This window comes from Talaromyces stipitatus, genomic scaffold (assembly GCF_000003125.1).
Source record: "Talaromyces stipitatus ATCC 10500 scf_1105507295517 genomic scaffold, whole genome shotgun sequence".
Taxonomy (NCBI): domain Eukaryota; kingdom Fungi; phylum Ascomycota; class Eurotiomycetes; order Eurotiales; family Trichocomaceae; genus Talaromyces; species Talaromyces stipitatus.
The window spans coordinates 1,550,139-1,570,586 of NW_002990121.1; the positions used below are offsets into that span (position 1 = coordinate 1,550,139).

At 47.6% G+C, this 20,448-nt stretch overlaps 6 protein-coding genes across 6 annotated transcripts, besides 2 other annotated features; 1 reads left to right on the forward strand and 5 right to left on the reverse strand.

The window, feature by feature from the left end:
• Positions 1-984: 984 nt before the first annotated feature.
• Positions 985-4,656: a mobile genetic element.
• Positions 4,657-5,059: 403 nt separating this feature from the next.
• TSTA_005990 (uncharacterized protein) lies at positions 5,060-6,844 on the reverse strand. The gene is made up of 5 exons (XM_002488178.1): positions 6,659-6,844; positions 6,282-6,596; positions 5,766-6,247; positions 5,234-5,702; positions 5,060-5,161 (listed from the first exon to the last, which is right to left on the reverse strand). Exons 2-4 carry the CDS (start codon positions 6,580-6,582, stop codon positions 5,346-5,348), a joined length of 1,140 nt encoding a protein of 379 aa, XP_002488223.1. The 5' UTR covers positions 6,583-6,596; positions 6,659-6,844; the 3' UTR covers positions 5,060-5,161; positions 5,234-5,345.
• A 639-nt stretch (positions 6,845-7,483) lies between these two features.
• On the reverse strand, positions 7,484-9,711 carry TSTA_006000 (pogo transposable element, putative; the record flags this gene model as incomplete). Its single annotated transcript, XM_002488179.1, has 2 exons — positions 7,484-7,716; positions 7,860-9,711. 2 exons carry the CDS (start codon positions 9,709-9,711, stop codon positions 7,484-7,486), a joined length of 2,085 nt encoding a protein of 694 aa, XP_002488224.1.
• Positions 8,563-9,708: a mobile genetic element.
• Positions 9,712-10,604: 893 nt separating the features above from the next.
• Positions 10,605-12,086, reverse strand: TSTA_006010 (uncharacterized protein; the record flags this gene model as incomplete). Its single annotated transcript, XM_002488180.1, has 2 exons — positions 10,605-11,951; positions 11,982-12,086. 2 exons carry the CDS (start codon positions 12,084-12,086, stop codon positions 10,605-10,607), a joined length of 1,452 nt encoding a protein of 483 aa, XP_002488225.1.
• Positions 12,087-12,374: 288 nt separating this feature from the next.
• TSTA_006020 (short-chain dehydrogenase, putative) lies at positions 12,375-13,307 on the forward strand (the record flags this gene model as incomplete). Its single annotated transcript, XM_002488181.1, has 2 exons — positions 12,375-12,432; positions 12,457-13,307. The coding sequence occupies 2 exons, from the start codon at positions 12,375-12,377 to the stop codon at positions 13,305-13,307; spliced, it is 909 nt and encodes a 302-aa protein (XP_002488226.1).
• Positions 13,308-13,839: 532 nt separating this feature from the next.
• TSTA_006030 (sugar transporter, putative) lies at positions 13,840-15,970 on the reverse strand. Its single transcript, XM_002488182.1, has 3 exons — positions 15,802-15,970; positions 15,629-15,736; positions 13,840-15,578 (listed from the first exon to the last, which is right to left on the reverse strand). The coding sequence occupies exons 1-3, from the start codon at positions 15,896-15,898 to the stop codon at positions 14,155-14,157; spliced, it is 1,629 nt and encodes a 542-aa protein (XP_002488227.1). The 5' UTR covers positions 15,899-15,970; the 3' UTR covers positions 13,840-14,154.
• A 2,017-nt stretch (positions 15,971-17,987) lies between these two features.
• TSTA_006040 (uncharacterized protein) lies at positions 17,988-20,243 on the reverse strand (the record flags this gene model as incomplete). The annotated part of the gene is made up of 5 exons (XM_002488183.1): positions 17,988-19,517; positions 19,568-19,712; positions 19,763-19,867; positions 19,915-20,019; positions 20,076-20,243. The coding sequence occupies 5 exons, from the start codon at positions 20,241-20,243 to the stop codon at positions 18,112-18,114; spliced, it is 1,929 nt and encodes a 642-aa protein (XP_002488228.1). The 3' UTR covers positions 17,988-18,111.
• Positions 20,244-20,448: the final 205 nt, after the last annotated feature.

Below are 20,448 nucleotides of genomic sequence, written 5' to 3' on the forward strand. Positions count from 1 at the left end.
ATGCCCTAATCCAGTCCTTCTTGCGGGTAAGCTGGTCGACGTCGTCCACTGTGCCTAGTAAGAGTATAATATCGCCACTAGGTAGTATACGGGCTGCCGCAATTCGTCGATGTGCGATGGTGGTGTCTTGAGTGCTGCGTATTGCGAGATTTGCCTTCTCCACCACCTTATCCGGGAATCGACGTATCGGGTTGAGGATATTTGGATCGGTATGTTCCAGATAGACCTCTAGGTCCTCCTGGCTTGGATATGGGGTTGATGGCAAGCTTCCTCCACTACTCAATCCCACGCTAGGGACCGTGGGAGGGTTCGAGGGCACCTTACGTCCCCAGGCCTGTACGTACGACTCTGAGCTAGTTGTCACGTGACTGAAGCTTGGAGAATTTTTCGCGGTACGTGTCCCTGGGGATGTTGGGTGGCATATTGCCTCCACCAGGCGGTTCGTGTTGCTTTTGGTCGTAGTAATCTCTCGAGAGGCCTGAGATACCTCTTTCTGCGTCTTTTCCACGTGTAATTCGACCTTCGCGAGCCGCTGCGCTAGTTGCTCATTCGTAGGCGTATTCTTCACCCTTCGAGCCAGGTATAAGAACGCGTCAACCACGGAAGTAGAGAGCTCACGGGGCATGCCAATCTCCAGTGCTTCTTGGTGCTTCTTCAGTGCCTCGAGATCTTTGATGGCTGCAGCTACATATGCGCGTATATCAGGGTCATCTGCAAACCGTGGTTCTGGCCACGGAGTGCCCTTTTTACCTCTTTTCGGGCCCATGCTTCAACCGCGTCGATTGAGCAGGCGAAAGTTGGTAAATATACTGTCAAGGAGGTCTATTTTCACTGAGATTCTTTCCAGCAGTACTTTTTACCTGCGTGGGTGCGTTTTCATAGGTGCGCGAGGTTTTTTTTTTGAAAATATCAACAATTGCATACATGAACCCACTGAGGTTCGCTAAGGAGCTTCCGATAATCTGTTTCGCGTGCTTCTTTCCAGAGAGTCTCCATACGCAGGTTTATATGGGTAGGACACTGTATGAGGACGTGGGCCATATCCTGATCTCTAAGGCCACATTCGCATTGAGGTGAGTCTTCAATCCGTACACTCGCTAGGAAGCTGCGTAGCGCTGATTTACCTGTTTGTAGTTAGATTAACACCAAACTCCAAGCCTGTCGTAATCCCTCGTGTAGCTGCAATACCATCTTCGTTGGTACTTTGATTATCCGATAGAGATGCCGTCCATGGTTGGCATGCTCCCACTGTTCCTTCCACCTCTTTGCAAAGCCTGCATGTAGCCTCTGGCGACACACTGCCATAAGGATAGTTGACTGATTTGGAATATACGACATTCGTGCGGCGTGTGGTGTAGTCTGATTGGGTGCGCTGATCCTGGCTATGCGGGCGTTCTCCTGTGTACGCCGTGTCGCCTCGACTGCAGCCAACTTTGCCAGCTAGTCTGCTTTCTCATTGCCTGGGACCCCTTTATGGCCTGGCACCCACTGTAGTCGTACACGCCATCGAGATCGGTTGTCGCGTAGGAGGCCCAGGTGTCGTACGATCCGTCGAAGGATATACTGCCCAGAGGACCGCCCTGGCTGGCACGTGGCGCGTATTGCGGCTTGATTATCTGTGTAGATTGTGGCTTCGTGTGGGTTGTCATCGCATGGCTGGCTTTGGAGTAGGATTTCCAATGCCGCATCGATTCCCTCCAGTTCCCCTGCATAAACAGTATGTGTGTCAGATAAGCCTACTGGCTTATAAGCCTATCCTATTAATGAGTAGACCGCTGCCCCAATCCCATTGTCAAAGCCGCTCCCATCGGTAAAGAACTGTATTGTTGTATCTATTCCTAAGATTGCTTCAATAGCCTTGATAGCCTCATGGGTATCGTCAATCCTTGCTTCTGGTGGCTCCCACCACGGTGGCACTACAAAGGGGTAGATTGTCTCGATGCGTTGGCTAGTATCATGTCCCAGTTTGCGGTTGATGGCTGTTTCCAATCGATGAAGTGGCAACGTGTATGGGTCGTTACGGTGGGCTTGGCCACGTATTTGGTAAAGCGTAGATCGAAGTGGTGAGGTCATGATCCGCAGGCAGGCCTCCTCAGCCAGCTTTGCGAGCGTGAGCTCTGCAGGTGGTACGTGGAGGCAGACCTCTAGGGCCTGTCGTGACATACGTTTGAACGCGCCAGATATCTGGTGAAGAGCCTGATCCTGGATCAATCGGATGGCTTGCTCTGCAGCTCGCTGCGCACCGGTGAACCCTCTTCCACCTCGTATATACCACGTGGAGCACGCGTACATGATCTGTGGTTGGAGGACAGCCATGTATATCTTCCTTAGATGAACCAGGAGCGTTCCCCATATCGATCCTGCGATTGAGCTTAATCCCGCCACCAGTTTTGCAGCCTTCTTTCTCATCTCCTGTACGTGCACTTCCCCAGTGAGGTGGATATCCAGATAAACTCCTAGATATTTGATTGAGTCCATAGGCTTAATTTCTACTCCCTTAATTATGAGAGGTACATCCAGCCTACCACTCGGCTTAGGCACCATTTGGTGCTTCCGCCAAAAGTGGGTAAGTTGATATTTAGCAGGCGCAAATTTAGAGGCATGTGTTATCTCCCAGCGCTCTGCAACCTAGTATACTTTGGTGAGTGTGTGGCAGTTGGCTGCGGCGGAGGTTCTATATGTTATAATGAAGATGTCGTTAATATATCCAAGTACAATCACGTCCGGGCACTCGGCGAGTATCTGCTCAATAAGATCTGCATTAAAGAATAGGAATAGGATTGGTGATAATGGGGAGCCCTGCGGAATGCCTATATTAACTAGAAATTCCCTCATATTGCCCTCTAGGAGTGTGATTAACGTGCGGCGATTATTTAGAAAGCTCTCAATCCAGCCAATCAGGTCATCTGGCACCCGGCGCTTTCGTAGGTCGTGTATCAGCCTTATATGATTGACGTTATCAAAAGCCCCTACCGCGTCAAGTGCAAACCCTGAGGCTACTCTTGAGCCCTCTCTCCACGCACTATGGGTCTCTTCTAGTAAGAGATGGATTGCTAGTTCGCATGAGCGGCCGCGACGTCCTCCAATATGTTGCTTTGGTAAAAGATTATATTGCTCCACTAGATAGCTGAGACGTCTGGCTAACACTGATTCTAGTGCTTTGCCAATCGTGCTCAGTAACGCTATTGGGCGGTACGCCTTTAGATTAGAGTAATTAGGCTTTCCAGGCTTGCGAAGGATAACTGTTGTCAACTTTCAGAAATGGTCAGGGCAGTATTGTTGATATAGGCATGCATTAAAGAGATTAACAAGATAGGCCTCAATAGTAGGGAGCAGTCTTTGTAGGACCAGATTGGGGATCCCATCTGGCCCTGGTGCTTTGTCGGGCTTCACGTTGGTTACTGCCATTCGGACTTCGTCTAACATGATTGGTGGCATCGTATATGGTTTGGGATATCTATATTGTGGTCCAATATCTGACAGATCTGCCTCCAGGGGCTCTGGGTGGAGGACCTCTCGGAATAGAGCTGCTTTCTCCTTTGGGGCTGTGTAACTCGTGTTATTGTAGTATAATGTTGGGGTAAACGTGGCACATGGTTTGCCCCTATTGCGGACCCAACGGGCAATTCTCCAGAATCCATCTATTGACTCTGTTGCCTGCTCAATTCGTTGGAGATGTAGATCTCGTGCGAGCTCATTGGTGCGCCATTTTATCTCTTTCCTAGCCTCTGCGTAGTCCTCCCATGCCTAATCTATATTTATACGACGTGCGTGTCATCTACACCTAGATACGTGGTGTTTAAGCTTCGCCATCTCTGGGGTGTAGCCCGCTCGTAAGTAGATGCTAATCTGTTTTGTAGGTGTTGCTTGCTCAGCTGCCTGATTGATTGCCTCAACTAGATAGCGGATCGCCTCATTGATCGCCTCATTGTCATTGAGCTCCCTTGGGTGCCAATTGTATATATCTATCAGTTTAAGGAAGAGGTCCCAATCTGTTGCATTCTACTGCTTGCGAACCATTGGAGGAACACGTACAGCTGTAAGGTCAAACTAAGTGGAGATTGGGACATAATCTGCTCTATACCACCACTCTGGCTTGGTGTCGCAGCTCACTACCTGGTTAGCTAGATTGTGCGATGCCCACACCAGATCAATTGTAGATTTGGCGTTAACCCTCTCGTACGTGATCGTGCCTAGTGGCAGGAGCTGCTCAAGCCCATGCTCATCCATAAGATTAATCAATTCGGTGGCCTCCTCGTCAACGTGTCGGTACCGCGGGCCCGCCCACAGCGGGTGATGTCGGTTGAAGTCCCCCAATACAATATGCTGCGCCCTAAGTGCCATGGCGGTTTGCAGGGCGCTAATTACAGATTCCTTGTTGCTATTGACTCCTGGATTGTATACATTGTAAATATAGATGGTTCCATGGGCAGCTGTATGAAGTGTCAATGTGCTCAGATCTCTATTATAGTATTGGACCTCCCATGTGGCTGGATCTAGCCCTCTATTGACGTAGAAACAGACTCGTGGGCATTTCTTGTATTCTTCCTTGGGTGTGGGCTGCAGTAGGATATGGAAGCTGCCCTTGAGCGCTAGTGAGTATGTTGTTAGTGGGTCGGTATGTTTGTTGATGTAGGGTTCCTGGATAGCCAGGATATCGTAATTTTGCACCTCGCTCTCACCAAAGAGATGCATCTAGACCTCGTCCCGCGATTTCCAGCAGTTAGCCTGCAGGATTTGTAGTCAATTGGTGTTACGATACATTACTGATTGTTAGCCCAGGTGCTGTCTTCAAGGTTCGTGGTTATTAGCGTATCAGCCTCCTGAGCTGGCTCGATTGGCTCCTAAGAGGCTTCGTGGATTGATGACTGGGTAAGTTCATCCTCAGATGAGTCATCATCTGGGATCGTACGCACACTCTTACTTCGGCGGACAGTCCTAACAGCTTGCACATGTGAAATTTCCAGTGGAGCAATATCTGATTGCAGAACCGGGGTTCCTGGTGGAGGCTTCGTATTCTGACGTGCACGTGTGTTATATATATATTTGATCTGGGTCTCAGGTTCTATCTTAGATTCAGGATTAGGATCTGCATCTATAACTAGATCTTTATCCTACTGCGCTCTCATAGGCTTTTTCAAGGATCTATTGGTAGGATCACCTAATGTAGGGCTTATTAGCTCAGGCTCAGATTGTTCTGCCACTCGTTTTCGGGCGGCTGCTGTGCTCTTACTTCTTAAGTTGGCAGATCGACGTGTGGTGGCTATATGAGCCGGTGCGCGAGGACTTCGCTCTGTATTGGCTGCTTCAGCTGGTGTAGAGTCATTTGGTGAGATGGCTCTGGGCTAAATATTGCCAGGTCGTATCACAGGAGTGTGATATTGTGGGCTGTATGTACGTCGTTGATGTGCCCCTGTGAGGCATGTAGCTCGTATCGGGCACTCCCTCGCGTACGCAAAGTGTTTCGTATTGAGTCTCTTGGCAGGATCTTTGATATGGACATTTTCTGCGGTGCAATTAGCACATTTAGCGTATTCTTTCTCTTTCGGTGTAGGGCAATCCCCTGTATCATGAGATCCAGCGCAGTACGCGCAGCAGATCTGGTGCTGACAGTGCCTGGCGATATATTTATACATCTGACACTTGAAGCACTGCTGGAGATTGGCTGCTTTGTCGTATATTGAGACATTGTGCTGTCTTCCCTTAATAATAAGGCCGCGTTAGATTGCAAAATTAGCAATCCTTTCATCATCGAATATAACTACAAGGTGGGTATTTGTGAGCTTCTGTTCCTTGATCTTATACTCGCTTAGGAGCCAGCCCGTGTGTGTGACATTCATAGAGGCTGGAAGCTGTGCGAACACCGGGGCGTTCTCTGAGGTAAGCGTGGTTATGAATTGAGGCTGTTTGGGGTTGATATTCGTGTTGACACCGTGTACGACGACGCCCCATGTACGTTTTCGTATACATGCTTCGTTTCCGAATGCCCTAATCCAGTCCTTCTTGCGGGTAAGCTGGTCGACATCGTCCACTGTGCCTAGTAAGAGTATAATATCGCCACTAGGTAGTATACGGGCTGCCGCAATTCGTCGATGTGCGATGGTGGTGTCTTGCTTCTCCACCACCTTATCCGGGAATCGACGTATCGGGTTGAGGATATTTGGATCGGTATGTTCCAGATAGACCTCTAGGTCCTCCTGGCTTGGATATGGGGTTGATGGCAAGCTTCCTCCACTACTCAATCCCACTAGGGACCGTGGGAGGGCTCGAGGGCACCTTACGTCCCCAGGCCTGTACGTACGACTCTGAGCTAGTTGTCACGTGACTGAAGCTTGGAGAATTTTTCGCGGTACGTGTCCCTGGGGATGTTGGGTGGCACATTGCCTCCACCAGGCGGTTCGTGTTGCTTTTGGTCGTAGTAATCTCTCGAGAGGCCTGAGATACCTCTTTCTGCGTCTTTTCCACGTGTAATTCGACCTTCGCGAGCCGCTGCGCTAGTTGCTCATTCGTAGGCGTATTCTTCACCCTTCGAGCCAGGTATAAGAACGCGTCCACCACGGAAGTCGAGAGCTCACGGGGCATGCCAATCTCCAGTGCTTCTTGGTGTCAGATAATCCGGCTTTCAAACGAGGCAGAAAGATCGACTGTTCAATCTTACAGGTCTAAAAGGCACCTTTAGGCATATATCTGGGCACCTAGATTTCAGCCCAATATTTACCCCTCCTGATAGCTCACAAATCACCCCGCCAAAGGTGTCTATAAAGGACCCGGCTTTAAAAACTTGAAAGACAGACACAGAACTCAATACATACAATCTTGCTAGTCACTTCTTTTCTTTGATCCTAGTAAAACACTCTTCAGGATTGGCCTGGAATAAACCGACCAATCCGACATACGTACGATTCGGAGCTACCTGTCACATGACTAAAGCTGCACGATTTTTTTGCGATACCATAGATGCGCGTGCTAGGGTTTGTAGGGTGGCATATTGCCTCCACAAGTCAGTTAGTGTTACTCTTTGTTGTATTGATCTCTCGCGATACCTGAGAAACCTCTTTCTGCGTCTTTTCCACGCTCAATTCTATATGGGTTAGGCTCTGTACGAGCTGCTCATTCAATGGCGTATCCTTTACCCAGTGAGCTTGGTGTAAGAATGCCTCTACCACGGCGATTGCCAGCTCGTGCGGCATATCAATCTGGTGGGCTTCCTATGTTTTTCAATGCCTTGAGGTCTTTGATAGCCGCTCCTGCGTAAGCGCGTATATCAGGGTCATCTGCGAACCGTGGTTCTGGCTACGGCGCCCCCTTTCTTGCTGTTTTGGTGGCATGCTTCAACCACGTCGGTTGAGCTGCCGAAAGTGAGTAATTGGGCTCGAAGGAGTCTTTTATAACTGGGATTCTTTCCTGCAGTACTTTTTGCCTGCGTAGGTGCGTTTTCATAGGTGTGCGAGGTTTTTCGGCCGTCCACTGCGCCACTACATTATCACGTTCTTCGATTAACTCTACCATGGCACAGCGGTGTTCCTTCAGGCTTCAGCTGTTCTTTGAGATTTTCATACTCGTCTTCTAGGGCGTCAACGTTATCCGTATCAGCGCTGTATTGATGATCTTGAGCCTCCTGCAGCTGGCTCCCTAACTTGGTAATGTGTTTGTAAAGAATATGATCATAGGTCACGTGATGACTACCGTCCCTCACCGCCTGAGGAATAACCCTACCTGAGGAATAATTTCAACGGCTTACTGTACAGAATATTTTGAAGCTTTACAACACCACATAATAATTAAATATAGTGAATTTCTGGTGTAGCACTAAATAAGCTATGGCGAATCTAAAAAGCATAAAAGTTAATCGCGAAAACGTGCAGGGGGCCGTATCGCGCGGCCCCTACGGTTTGTAGTAACAACCACCTCATTATCCTCCACATGAGCCTCAGGTTGCACTCTTGGCTTTGCTTGCCTAGAAATTTGCTTTGTAGGCCTTTTTGAAGCCTTTGGAGTTGATATAACATCATTTTGAAGCTGTAAATCAGCTAGCTTAGCCAATTCTTGCTCGTCCTTAAGCCGTTGCTTTTCCGCAGCCTCTTGCTCACGCTGCTCGCGTTTTTCTTGTCGGATTTGAGCTCTTTTAACCTTTTCAGCCTCTCTAGCTTGCTTTTTAAGCTGTTGTTGAAGCTTTTTATCATCTTTATGAGCCTGCTTCTGCGCGGCTTCGTCATTTTTTTGAGAAATAATATCACGAGCTTGCTGAACCTTAGTAGGGCTCATAAAAAGCGCTCCACCATCTTGTTCTGATGGTAAACCTAGTAATAAAGGCTGTTTCTTGTTTTTAGGCTTCTTTGCATTTATGAGAGCTCTTTTCAGGCCTTGATTCTCATTTTGAAGCAAGATAAGCTGAGTAGAAAGATGTGACACCGTTTCTCGAAGCTGTACAGCCTTTTCATCATAAATATTGTTAACAACAGTTTTAACAAGCTTCTCAAGCCGTCTCCAATCTTCTGGAGGAATAATTGAAGCTCCGGATTCGCTTGAGGATGGCCGGCTGGTGATTTTCTTGTTGAATTTGTTGATAACAATCTCCGGATCAAAGGGATATAGACCAGTCGTTCTGAATGCTGAATTGATATTCTTGCTTATAAAAACCTCATTCCAGCTAGCCCAAAAAAGGCGAAAAAAGTCACGTTTAGTGAGCCGGGTGAAGCCTTGGCTATCCCTTATAAAATCATCCAATTGCTTCGTATAAGCGTTAGAAAGAGGCGAGAAAAGAGCGACATCAAGAGGCTGTAAAGTATGTGTTGCATGAGCCGGAAAGATTGCTAATAGAATTCGATTCGAGTCGCAGTATTCAATAAACTTCATTGTAACGTGGGATCCATGCCCATCGAGGATAAGAAGGCGCCATCCCCGGCTTGCTTGAGATTTTGTCTCTTTATCAAAAACATCCACCAACCAGCGATATCCGATATCATTATTAGTCCACCCTGACTCTGAGGCTGCAAAGAAGCATCTCTGTGTTTGGGGATCGTAATCTTGAAGCCAAGAATCCTGTATAAAGCCCGATTTTGCCATATAAATAAGACTAGGCGCTAAAGCAGTTCCATTGGCACAGATACAACCAATTGTTGTAATCCATTCTCGATTTCCATCCTGAAGATGCTGCTTATAGCCCCCTTGCTCATATTTGCGCCGAGTAAAGATTCTTTTCCGTTTTGTGCTTACTCCAAGCATGAAGCCCTTCTCATCCATATTATAGATTTGCTCTGGGCCGAGGTTATATTGCTGTATTTTCCGTCCAATAAGCTCAAAATATAAAGCATATTTATATGCCGAATCTGCCTTTTTTCTATCCGAATCAAGGCCCGTTGAATAGCGAGAAATCACCTTATCCGAATGAGCCTTGAGCCAGCGTGAAGCCCAGTTTTTCCCAGGCTCTTTACCAGATATTTCTCTTGCAAAGTTCGCTAACATTGAATTTGTAGGGGGCAGGCCTCGCTCGGTGAGTTGATTTATCCATTTTATAAGCGCTCTTGATTGCGTGGTGGTGAGTATTCGTTGCTTGTCGTATTGCTCTTCTTTTGAGCCTGTAACGCCGTGAAAACGTTTATAAAGGCCCGATTGGCTAACGCCGTATGTTCTTGCAACCAAACTAATATTAGGCTTTTCTCCAGGATCCGCTGAACGTAATGCTGCAAGTGCGAGCTCCATTGAAGCCATATTGGTTGATATATCGCGGTGTGAAATATTCGCGATTTTTCGCGTTTTGGGGTAAATTTATTCCTCAGGCGGTGAGGGACGGTAGTGATTCCGAGGCTAATTATAGTCTCAACCCCTGAGTTGTATGTAACGAGAGATAAGTGAACACAGAGATTCAATGCATCGAATCAACTCCTTATCAATACTAACAAGCAGCTGATCATTAATCACTATTACTGAATGATATTATTCCTCTGAGTCTATACGATCCATTCACCGAATTCTTTACAGTGTTCATACAGGCTGTCAAATAATATATCGAAGTACAGTGCCTTTCCAGTAGTGTTGGCACCCTTGGTGTAAGCTTTGCAGGCAATAAACGTGGGCGGTAAGAAGGGGGGTGTCAACACTACTGCACCCCCACTGTAGCTCTCACAGAACAACATGAAGTCTCTTTTGCTCAGGGTACATCTAGGTTTTTCCTCTATCCCGAGGTCTTCGAAATCAATCGTCAGACGTCTCCTAGCTTCACCAGGTTCAACATTCTCCGTGGCCGTAGCCCTAGGCGCTTCCTCAGTCGCCTCTCCATGACCTGGTCTTGCCATCGCAACAGCTTCCAGAATCACGCATCGATAAGGAAAATAGAAAGAGATAAAGATTTTATGATAAAAATGATGAAAAAGGGACTCTGTGCTTGAGCGTTGATGACTAGGTCACTTGCTTTGCAAGCTCTCGGAGTGACGAGGATGAATAGAGAAAGAAGAGGGATTCTCACGATCAGAGCGTTAGGTGTCGGCGAAGCCTTGCTTTGCTGATTTTCGTGAGATAGAGAAAGAAAGAATGATGCTCAATATATAGTAGTAGGAGATTTGATATACCCCGTGAGGCTGACTATGATGGGAGATGTTCGCCATTTAGCGCTCCCTTTCCCCCCAAGTCAATACATTTCGGTAACAGAGAGAGATGGTATGTGGCAGAACCAACTTTTCCAACGCATCCGAAATGATCAATTCCAAATGTTCAACCGTCTGATAGAAGAGTCTCCGGCCCTCGCCTAGTTTATCGGCTACGTGTGGATCAGAGCTGATACTCTGCTCCGTGCTGATGAACAACGATTCAGAAGCCATGATATTATCTATCAAGTCCAACTCGTCGGAGAAGTCAGAGGCATAGAACACTGGTCCCATGGTTTTCAATCTCAGCTCCTTCAGGAGATGTCTGACTGCAAGTTGGAGAAGATACCAGTCATTGAAAAGATAGCAAACGTCCAAAGACTTGATTTCTGGGTTTTGGCCTGTGGACAACCCAAGAACCCATTCGTTCGGAAGAGAGCGAGACCAGCATATTAGACGTTCAAGAAGAGACGACAGATCCGTTTGCAACTTTGTGTAGGTATTGACATCTTCTCGCGCTATATCGTTCTTCAAAGATAGTATCACCAGGCAACAAGCATCAAGTTCAGTGGCAAACGTATAAGAGTCGCACAATTGACGGACCTTGTCGTCATTAAAAAGAGTCCACATCGCGTAATTTTGATCCATTGGTCTGGTTCCAGCGAACGCAAGACCGACGGCGTTATGGCGAACAGCATCAAAAAGTGCAATGGAAGTGTCATCTTGAAAGTTCGACCGGTTTCTCTTTTTGATCAGGGCTTCCGCACCATCCTGATGGACTAACATCCTCATTTTGATGTCGGTCTGGGTTATTGCTTGCGGTCTCTTGTATTGGAGGTAATCTCCATGCGCGAGAAGGATGACGGCAGTCAGTGTCTCATTTGTAATACTGTCACTTGGGTTTTTCAATGCATTCGAGATACTTTGAAGCGCACGACTCATCAATCGATCCATTTCTGGGCAGTAAAGGCGCTTGCTGCCGCTGTCGCATAAGCCCAAGACCAACACAGCAAACCAAGTCGTAGCTCGGGCCAAGGCAGAATCTGATGCAGTTTTGTCATAGAGGTGTCGTAGAAAATCAAGGTGTCCATGACTTGATCTGCTGTCTTTCTTAGATAAGATGGTACTTGATGTGAATAAAAATGTTAAGGCGCGGAGCTCCACGCTTTGTGCGAGGCTCTTGTGTACAGTACTGGACATCACCTGAGCAGATGATCGGGACTGCCGCTTTCTTTCATCTTTACGACGATTCCGAGAGACAACGGCTACCGTCTGATTCCTCAGAATCACATCAAGGTCATGACCATACCCCGGGCAGCTGAATTTTAACCTCGCACATTGCTGGCAAATTGGACGTTTGAGATCACACTGCTACTTTTAGATTAATGTCAAACCCACTAATTGTAACTCGAATAGGATCTTGCCTTGACGTGTCGGTCTTTGCACCTTTGACAGCCCCGGGCAGGACCGCTGTAAACCATCGTATTTGACTAACCAGTACATGTGATGCTTCTCCTTTTGGACCCGGATCGTTATACGCCCTGGTGAGATATTTTCCGGCGAAACGGAATCAACGTTGTTGATGTGTAGGAAGGACCTGGATGATTAATCGCGAACTCTGTCGCAAGGTCTTCCCTTTTTGGTCTAGCATCGTTGTGGTCGTTTTAAGGCAACCATATCAAGTTGCTGACCGCAACAGCTCTATTTTGTCAATCACCCTTGGTGTAACTTCACATGGGAAGGGCCTCGCTCGTTGCCTTTGATTTCAAATCATGAATTGCAGTCTCAATCATGTTCGTCTCAAGAATTACCGAATTAGGAAATAAGTCCTACACAGGTTCTGAGGATAGTAAGCTGGCTCGCTGTCTATAAGAAGCTCCCAAAAGCCTCTACATTTTCCATTGCAGCAACGCCATTGAAAGCAAAATGTCAGGATTCAAATATCTTAACAAACTACAAGACAAACGTGTCCTCGTCTTCGGAGGAACCTCCGGAATGGGATATGCTGTCACCGAAGCATTACTTGAGCATGGAGCTCAAGTGACCATATCCGGATCAAAACCTGAGAAGCTTGAGAATGCAGTCAGGCGTCTTCATTCATCTTACCCAGACTTGAAAGAGGGTCAAATCAGCACCCGGCTATGTGATCTAGGCTCTTCTGACGGACTAGAAGCGAGAATTCGAGAAGCTCTTCATTATGCCTCGAAGGGCGGAGAACATAAGATTGATCATATTGTCTTCACAGCTGGAGATACAGTGGATGTTGCTGGAGGGATTACAGGCACCGACATCCATGTCATCAACCGTCTGATGGGCGTACGAGTCCTTGCTCCAGTCCTTATAGGCAAGGTCGTTGCCACGAGCGACTACGTGAACAAATCATCGGCGACCTCGTTCACATTTACCTCAGGAACCGCCCATCTACGTCCTCGTCCCACATGGCCCATTATGGCCATGCTTTCCGGCGCATTGCAGGGTCTCTCTAGTGGATTGGCCGTCGAACTTGCCCCTATTCGCGTGAACGTTGTGAACCCCGGCTTTTTTGAGACGGAACTTGTTCGTGGGCGTCCAGCGGAAGTATTGGAAATGGCGAAAGAGTCATCTTTGACGAAAAGATTGGGTAAGCCGGAGGATATCGCGGAGGCTTACCTGTACTTTATGAAGGATGCTTCGGCTGATGGCACTGCTATTATTTCCGATAATGGTAAAATTCTGTCGAGTTAACATTTATAATGTTGAATGATGTTTTCCAACATATCTGTTTACGATACGCTCGCAAGTAATTTTGAGTGAGAAGCTCAAATCTCATATCATGTTGGTAGATGTGACGTTGCCAATCTATTGTATTCGAATCTAGCTACTTCTGCATACAAAGGCTCCTGTCGACTGAGAATATTGAGCATGGGAGGAGAAACGAATAAGCAGTTTTACTCTAGTAACTTCTCTAGCTTTCATGTATGTCCTACGCGAAGCTCTTTACCTTATCCAACTCCAGTTACTATTTCCAGATACGGCACCGCTAGGGTTGTTGCAGAGATCTGTTCCCTCCTTCCCAAGAGGCACGGCCGTCGATAGAGCAAGTTTATAGCCTCTTAGAATAGTAGTTATTAGTAACGCCTAGTGACTACATCTCCTAGATCACTTCATTTCTATATTGTATACATCCATCAAGTTGGCCCGCTGTACAGCTCCGCCCACGTGGGTTCCAAGGTTGTTATCAATACAATCTTACAAGTGACAAGGGGGAAAATATGACAACGATCATAAAATATTTTCCAACATCTTCTAGTGGTATCTTAAAAAGAAAAAAAAAAAAAAAACCATTCAAAACATAGGAGGCAACAATATTGCGTGCTCTCCAGTACCCGTAACCAAAAAGCAAACCATCAAGACGAATCAAGAGATTTGACAAAAACGAAGCTTAATCACAAGCGCTAGACAAAAGAAAACTCTTATCTATCCTTTATGTGCATCTATCCAAACAATCAATCATTTCACATGTATATGTATATACCAGAGAATGATATGACCCAAGGAAATACCCCACGGCACATGCAAGTAGTACTTGTTTTTATACCATTTTTGAAACATGTTCTTCGCCCTGCTTAGGGGTACCAGTAGTTTCGGCAAACTCCTCGCTGTGCGCTGAAGCCTTCTCTCCGGAATCCGAGGGAACTTCAGCAGGACCGAAACCGTATTGGATGGCCATACGCTCCACATCCTCGTCGGAAAGGTATGGAAGTTCGCGGGCAGCACGGACATAGCTGATATTCTCGGTGTAACCTTTGGCGAAAATAATGTCAATCTCTTCGAGGGAACGACGTGCTGTCTCGGGGTACCAGAAATAAATAACCGGCAAAAAGCAGGCGTTGACGATAGCGAAGAAGAGGTAGGTGCCCCATTTAATGTTTGAGATCATAACGGGAGTAACCATGACAATCAAGAAGTTGAACAGCCAGTTGGTGCAAGTAGAAAGAGCATTGGCTTTGGCGCGGGTTTTGATAGGGGAGATCTCAGCTGGGTACAACCAGGGGAGAGGAAGCCATGTGGCACCGAAGCTGGCAATGTACGTGAACAAACCGACGGCAGCACCCTTGGCAGGGCCGGGAGTACCGGGAATCAAGCAAGCAAAAGTGAGGATCATAGAACCACACTGGCCGATAGTACCCCAGAGGAAGAGCTTACGTCGTCCGACACGCTCAATCAGGAACCAGGACATGGTGGCAAAGATAGAGTAGACAATCATGTTGACGCCACCAAGCAGCATAGACATGGTATGTGTTTGCCCAATGGAGTTCTCGAAGAGAATAGGGAAGTAATAGATGACAGCATTGCAACCGCCAATCTGCTGCATGAACTGCGAGGAGGCACCAAGCATCATACGACGGAAATGCTGGGTCTTGCCACCAGTGAAGACAGCTGAGAGAGGAGTCGATTTACCCATTTGACCAGACGCGCGGATTGAATCCAAGACCAAGGTCTTTTGCAACTGGACGTGGTGGGAGTTGGTCTCTTCATTCAACAAAGCTGCAATAACCGCCTCACCCTCTTGGTAACGCTCTCTCATGAAGAGCCAACGAGGGGATTCAGGGAGGAAGAACATTCCAGCAATAATTCCAAGACCAAAGACGATTTGGAAAGCAATGGGGAAGCGCCATGTCAAATCATCCGGCCCGTAAGAGGCGCCGAAATCAATCCAATAAGCGATCAATGTTCCAAATGCGATCACACCGCCCTCGATACAGATCAATAGACCACGGTTAGTGGTACGTGAGCACTCGGCCTGGTAGGTGGGGATAGTGGAGGTGTTGATTCCGTTACCGACACCTGTGACGACACGTCCAACAATGAACTGGGCCAGAGGGACGTGGCCAGTGTATGCGGTGACCTGAATAACGACGCCCAGAATCATGATGGCTGCGCCCAACATGACTGATTTGCGACGGCCCAGCCAATCGCCAAACCAGAGGATGAACATGGCACCGAAGAGACAGCCTGAGAGTCATGTCAGATGTAGTCTATTTTGGGCGAGCAACGTAACATACCGATTTCATAGATGGCAGTCACGGTACCTTGCATGGTAGAGTCGTCCTCTGTTGCTTTGAAGACGGTGTTGAAAGGCTTTGCGCTGATGATACCGCTCATGACACCCTCTGCAAGACGATGTTAGCATGGCATCGATATGCGAGTCATGGATTTTGGGGTGGGAGGGACTTACGATCATAACCGAACAGGAGAAAGCCTAAAGTGGCAATGGTCGAGATGGACCACGACAGCTTCCGGCCGGACATGCCGGCGAACTGAGGGACAGCCATGACGAGAGAAGATGTGCCAGTTTGTCTTATTCTCGAGTATACATACACTGTTGCAGTGTGTATATCTAGAGTACCCCTTTCTTGTTCGATTCCTCCGAGAACCAGCCCTGGGAAGAGGAAGGATGAAAGTATACAAGGAAGAAAACAGAAGGGGGAGAAACAAAATGCGGAGGGAGGAGACGATCTTTTAAATACACCGTGCATTCCCCCATTTCCATCCGCATCCCCACAACCTCCCACAGCTCTTTCCCTGTCCGGAACAAGAATCCACCGCCAAGAAGCACATGGAGGGAGAGGCAGACTGGCTGGGAAAATCGCGCTCTTTTTTTTTAATTTCCTTGCAGTTTGTACGGGGAAGGATGGATGGAGCAATGTAACATGTGCCTGTGCCAGTGGACCCTGACGAATCGAGCGCTCTGACTGGCAGAAACATGACGGAAGAGGCACCCTGGTGGATCCATCCATCCAATCGACGCACACTGATCTCCGCGATGGACACGCCTTAACCTTGGATTGAGTGGAGAGGACTGCCGTTTATGGGCAAGCCGGGTGTCGTGTCTGCTGCCATTGGCGGTAGGAAGAGCGGCACCCGCATATATCCCCACACAACTAAGATTTTTCTCCGGCCTCACTTACCGGATTCATCGCCGAGTCTCTTCAGCATTTCCCTCGACATGGAGAACCACCTCACAACTCACGGACTTGAGGGGGGGGGGGGAAGAATAAGCCAGCGGGGGCGCCACATCACGTGAAAATCGGACATGCGAAATCCCCATGCGGAGAGAGATCCATCGAGATAGACACGCCCCAACAACATCCTTACAATCGGCTTCAACTCGCTCGGCTTGCCGGACTCAGAAAGCTACCAAACAGCAACAAGAAAACTTTTCCGTTCTTCGGCTCGCAATTAGCTTTTCTGCGAGTACGTCATTCTTGATTCACTCACCCGCCAAGCGATTCCGGACGCTGTGATTGGCGGAGAACGTATACAAGGAAATTAAATATGGGGAAGCATCTCTCCACTTTTATCGCTCTTTTCATCTTGTACTATTTTGTACCTGTATGTACGTACCTTACTTGTATCTTCGGAGGTCCTATAGACAACAAGCGAATCTTTGCCGAAAATATCGGTATGACTCGGGCATTGTCGGGTTGGTCCGACTCTGCATAATATGGTTTCTGCAAACAGCGCAAACATCCAACATTTATCCAGTCAGCCCCTCTTCCCCGCTCCCCAGTCTCTGTTCTTCTCTGTCAGCCTTTCTCTGTCTCGTATACAATTGCTGTTGCCGTCGCCATCACAACAGTTCCCCAGCTTCAGACTCGGAGTACGTACCTCCAGATAGATCGGCATCTTTCACTCTCGTCTTACCTGCCTTAAATCTTCCACATTATGCAAGATTGGCCCGTTAGTTTCGTTATCAAGTCTCCACATCTTTCGACTACAGAACCAGTCAGAAACCGTTGACTGCGGAGTCTGTAGGATCATCTCACATGCTTGTCAGCCTGCCGTGAGACTATCGTGCTCAGCTGTATCCGTGCGGTGTCATGGCAAGGTGATGATCACTCCGTCGGAAGCTCGTACCAGCGCATAATATCCATTGTAAGATGTGTTCTGACTCGACAAAGAAAGTCATACGTATAGAGCTTGAGAACTGCGTCATCAGCAGCAGTTCTTTGCCATCTCAATAGACTCTTACTGTTCTCGTAGCTAACCTACTCCCTTGGGGAAGTACATGCTGTAACCAATAAAATCAATACCAACATTAAATCTCGTATCACGTTGGTCAATGCGGGTCTCTACTTAGCAGTAAGTTCAGTAACCCTCGTAAATATGTATACGAGTGGGACACCGGAGAAAAAAAAATCAAAGACTCAATCAAAGACTCAATCAACGACTCAATCAGGATTCACTCGCTTTCTAATAGTAGCACCGCGTTTAGCTGTGACTGGTCAAGTCCAGAATGAGGACCACATCTAATCTCACTTGACTAAGAAAACCGACCATCATGGCAGATTTTCAAAATGTCTCACAACTCAAAATATGTTAGTACGTAATGGATAACGCTTGTCGGGATACTAAAAACATCTCGGCAAAGTTTTGATAATCGGATAGATTCATCACCTATATACAAGGAAAGGTATCAAGACAAAGAAAACAAAGACTTGTTCTCGCCACGAATCTAATCAAGGAAATATCGACACGTATATCATCATGCCTGTATAGTCACATTACGTCGTCCAACGGCCTCTTCCACGTGGAATCCAAATACAAGTCTGTACAAATCTCGTAGCCATGTATATTGCCCGTTCTGCACCATCGATTGCACCGCTCTTGCCACATCCACGGCTCCTGCCATGCCGGGAGCTCCAACTACCCTAAATGCCGGATCGGTGGTGACTAGTTTCTTATACTGTTCAAGCAGCGAGACTTGCCATGGCAATGTTCCAAACGAATCCGACGAGAGGGATTTGCTAAATGAAGACAGTGTCTGATTACCGCCTCGTTGATATCCCGTGTCCATGGCTGCCTTGGTTATTAAAAGCTTCAGCCGGATAATGTTCGGATCTTCGGCCGATGTCACCACAGTGTTGGTTGAAGATGTATGTTCAGATGTACGCGATCGTCCCGACAACGTCGACGACCCGGAAGACCATTTATTTTGACTGGCTTGAGCCGCCTGTGCATGTCCAAGCACAAGGATGTTAGGGATCGGTGCATCGTCCGGTGAAATCGTAGCCGTGTCCTCAAAGATCGTTGTCGGCGTCTCGGGATTCAGCTGTGAAGCCGTATCCTCATCCACGATCATCACGGGTGATTCCTTGGCCTTCTGCAAGGCCTCGGTAAAGCTAATTTGGCTAGGTCTAGGTGTTCCTCGGTCTGGTCGGATTTGCGTCCATCCCTCACGGAAGAGATCGCAGAGCTCCCAGCAAGCTTGAATTGCAGATCCTAATAATTCTTCATCAGGGCTCTTGCCCTGCCGTTTGCTTTGACGGATGCTAAAAAGCATCTCAGCTAGCGACCAACAAGCATGTAGTAACGAATCCGTCTCTTCCTCCAGATGCATCCGCTGTTTCATGAGGCGATGACACAGCGTGATATAAAAGTCAAGCGTGCGCTCTCGAAACATCGGCGGCAAATTATGATCGCTGGCATTATAAAGATGATTGTTGAGCTCGAAGCTGACTCGCAATACAGAGTCAGCGTCTTCGTTCTCTCTGGCGCGGACTTCAAATAAGGCCTGACAGAAATCCCGGCACAAGTCCAGTGTAGGGTCGACTTGAGATGCATAGTCATCTGCTCGACCTTCGTATAATCTTCGACATAGTTTCCAGCATGATTTCCATGCTAGTTCTTGCATGTCCCCTTTGCTGGTTGAATTGAATAGTCGTTCACGATGATTGGAACTCAGGTTTGCAAGTGTGTTGCAAAAAGTCCAGCACTCGTCCAGTGCCGTCCACAGAGCGGCAGTCTCATCTTTCGGGGTGTGAACGGTCGTGTTGGGAAATGAATATCTCTTTCTAGGTGTCGGATCTGCATTAGCCGTGATCATTGCTACTGGCGAGTTGGATGCCCCCGATGCTACTGGTGGATCAGCATCATTGGCCTCGGGGATATCTATCCAAGTCAGTCCAACGTCTTTAGGTTTAGGGTATGATGCATTTTACCCTCAAGACTGCTAGAATGGCGCCGGTCGAAATCTTCAATCTCCTGTCGAGTCTGCGCACGAGGTGTTGCTCTGTCCGACCAGTCTTTCACTGGAGGTATAGCTGTGGTTATTGGAGGTGGGGATGCTGGGCTATTGACGGATTTCTAAGTAGACATAAGTTACAGTTCTATACGATTGGAAAAAATTTACTGACCTTGTCCGTCTCTCGGTCATTGTTCACAATCGTTTCTTTTATATTCGCATCGCCGGTGACAGAAGTTGACTGTCCATCGTTCTGACGATGATTTGAGCCCGTTTTCTGCGCAAACATTAGAAGTTTTCTGAAATTCATGCTGAGTTACTCACCCCTACAAAGTCGCTAAATCCTGGTGGCGCATGAATGACAGATTGCGGCGCATCATCGTCAGACCGGGGCATCGCACCAAAGAATTGTGCATTTGGAGTTTTGATCTGCACCGAGCGCAAGGTTAGTATTTCCTAACGCGCGAAACCACATTATCGCATACCGTAAGTTCAGGTTGCGTAGAAGTCAAGACTCGCTTCCCCGCTGTGGAGCCTGAGGATGTCGACTTCGGCTTTGGTTCTTCCACAGTAGACTCATCAACATCTATAATGTTGGATCCATGATCGTCGTCGGACGCGACTTCATTATCGATAGGGACATCTTTGTCCATGGTCACAACAGAAGACGCTTGGTTACCGGAAGCTATGCTTAACCTGGTTGGAGTGGTCAGTAAAGACTCGTGTAGAGATCTAGATAACGATGTACATTGATCGTTCAGATACCGTGGAGCCTGATTGACTGGAGTTCCGGCGATTCGTCCGTGAGGGTCCCAGCTTACTCAACGACACGGGGATCAATGGGGATTTTAAGGAAAT

What these genes read in the sequence shown, in the direction of transcription:
- TSTA_005990 (XM_002488178.1), bottom strand. Translation starts at nt 6,582, where the DNA reads ATGCCCCGTGAGCTCTCGACTTCCGTGGTGGACGCGTTCTTATACCTG. An exon ending in GTACGTACAGGCCTGGGGAC is followed by an intron (nt 6,248 to 6,281) that starts GTAAGGTGCCCT and finishes CACGGTCCCTAG; the next exon opens with TGGGATTGAGTAGTGGAGGA. An exon ending in AGCTCACAAATACCCACCTT is followed by an intron (nt 5,703 to 5,765) that starts GTAGTTATATTC and finishes CTTATTATTAAG; the next exon opens with GGAAGACAGCACAATGTCTC.
- TSTA_006030 (XM_002488182.1), bottom strand. Translation starts at nt 15,898, where the DNA reads ATGGCTGTCCCTCAGTTCGCCGGCATGTCCGGCCGGAAGCTGTCGTGG. An exon ending in TCTCCTGTTCGGTTATGATC is followed by an intron (nt 15,737 to 15,801) that starts GTAAGTCCCTCC and finishes ATCGTCTTGCAG; the next exon opens with AGGGTGTCATGAGCGGTATC. An exon ending in GACTGCCATCTATGAAATCG is followed by an intron (nt 15,579 to 15,628) that starts GTATGTTACGTT and finishes CATGACTCTCAG; the next exon opens with GCTGTCTCTTCGGTGCCATG.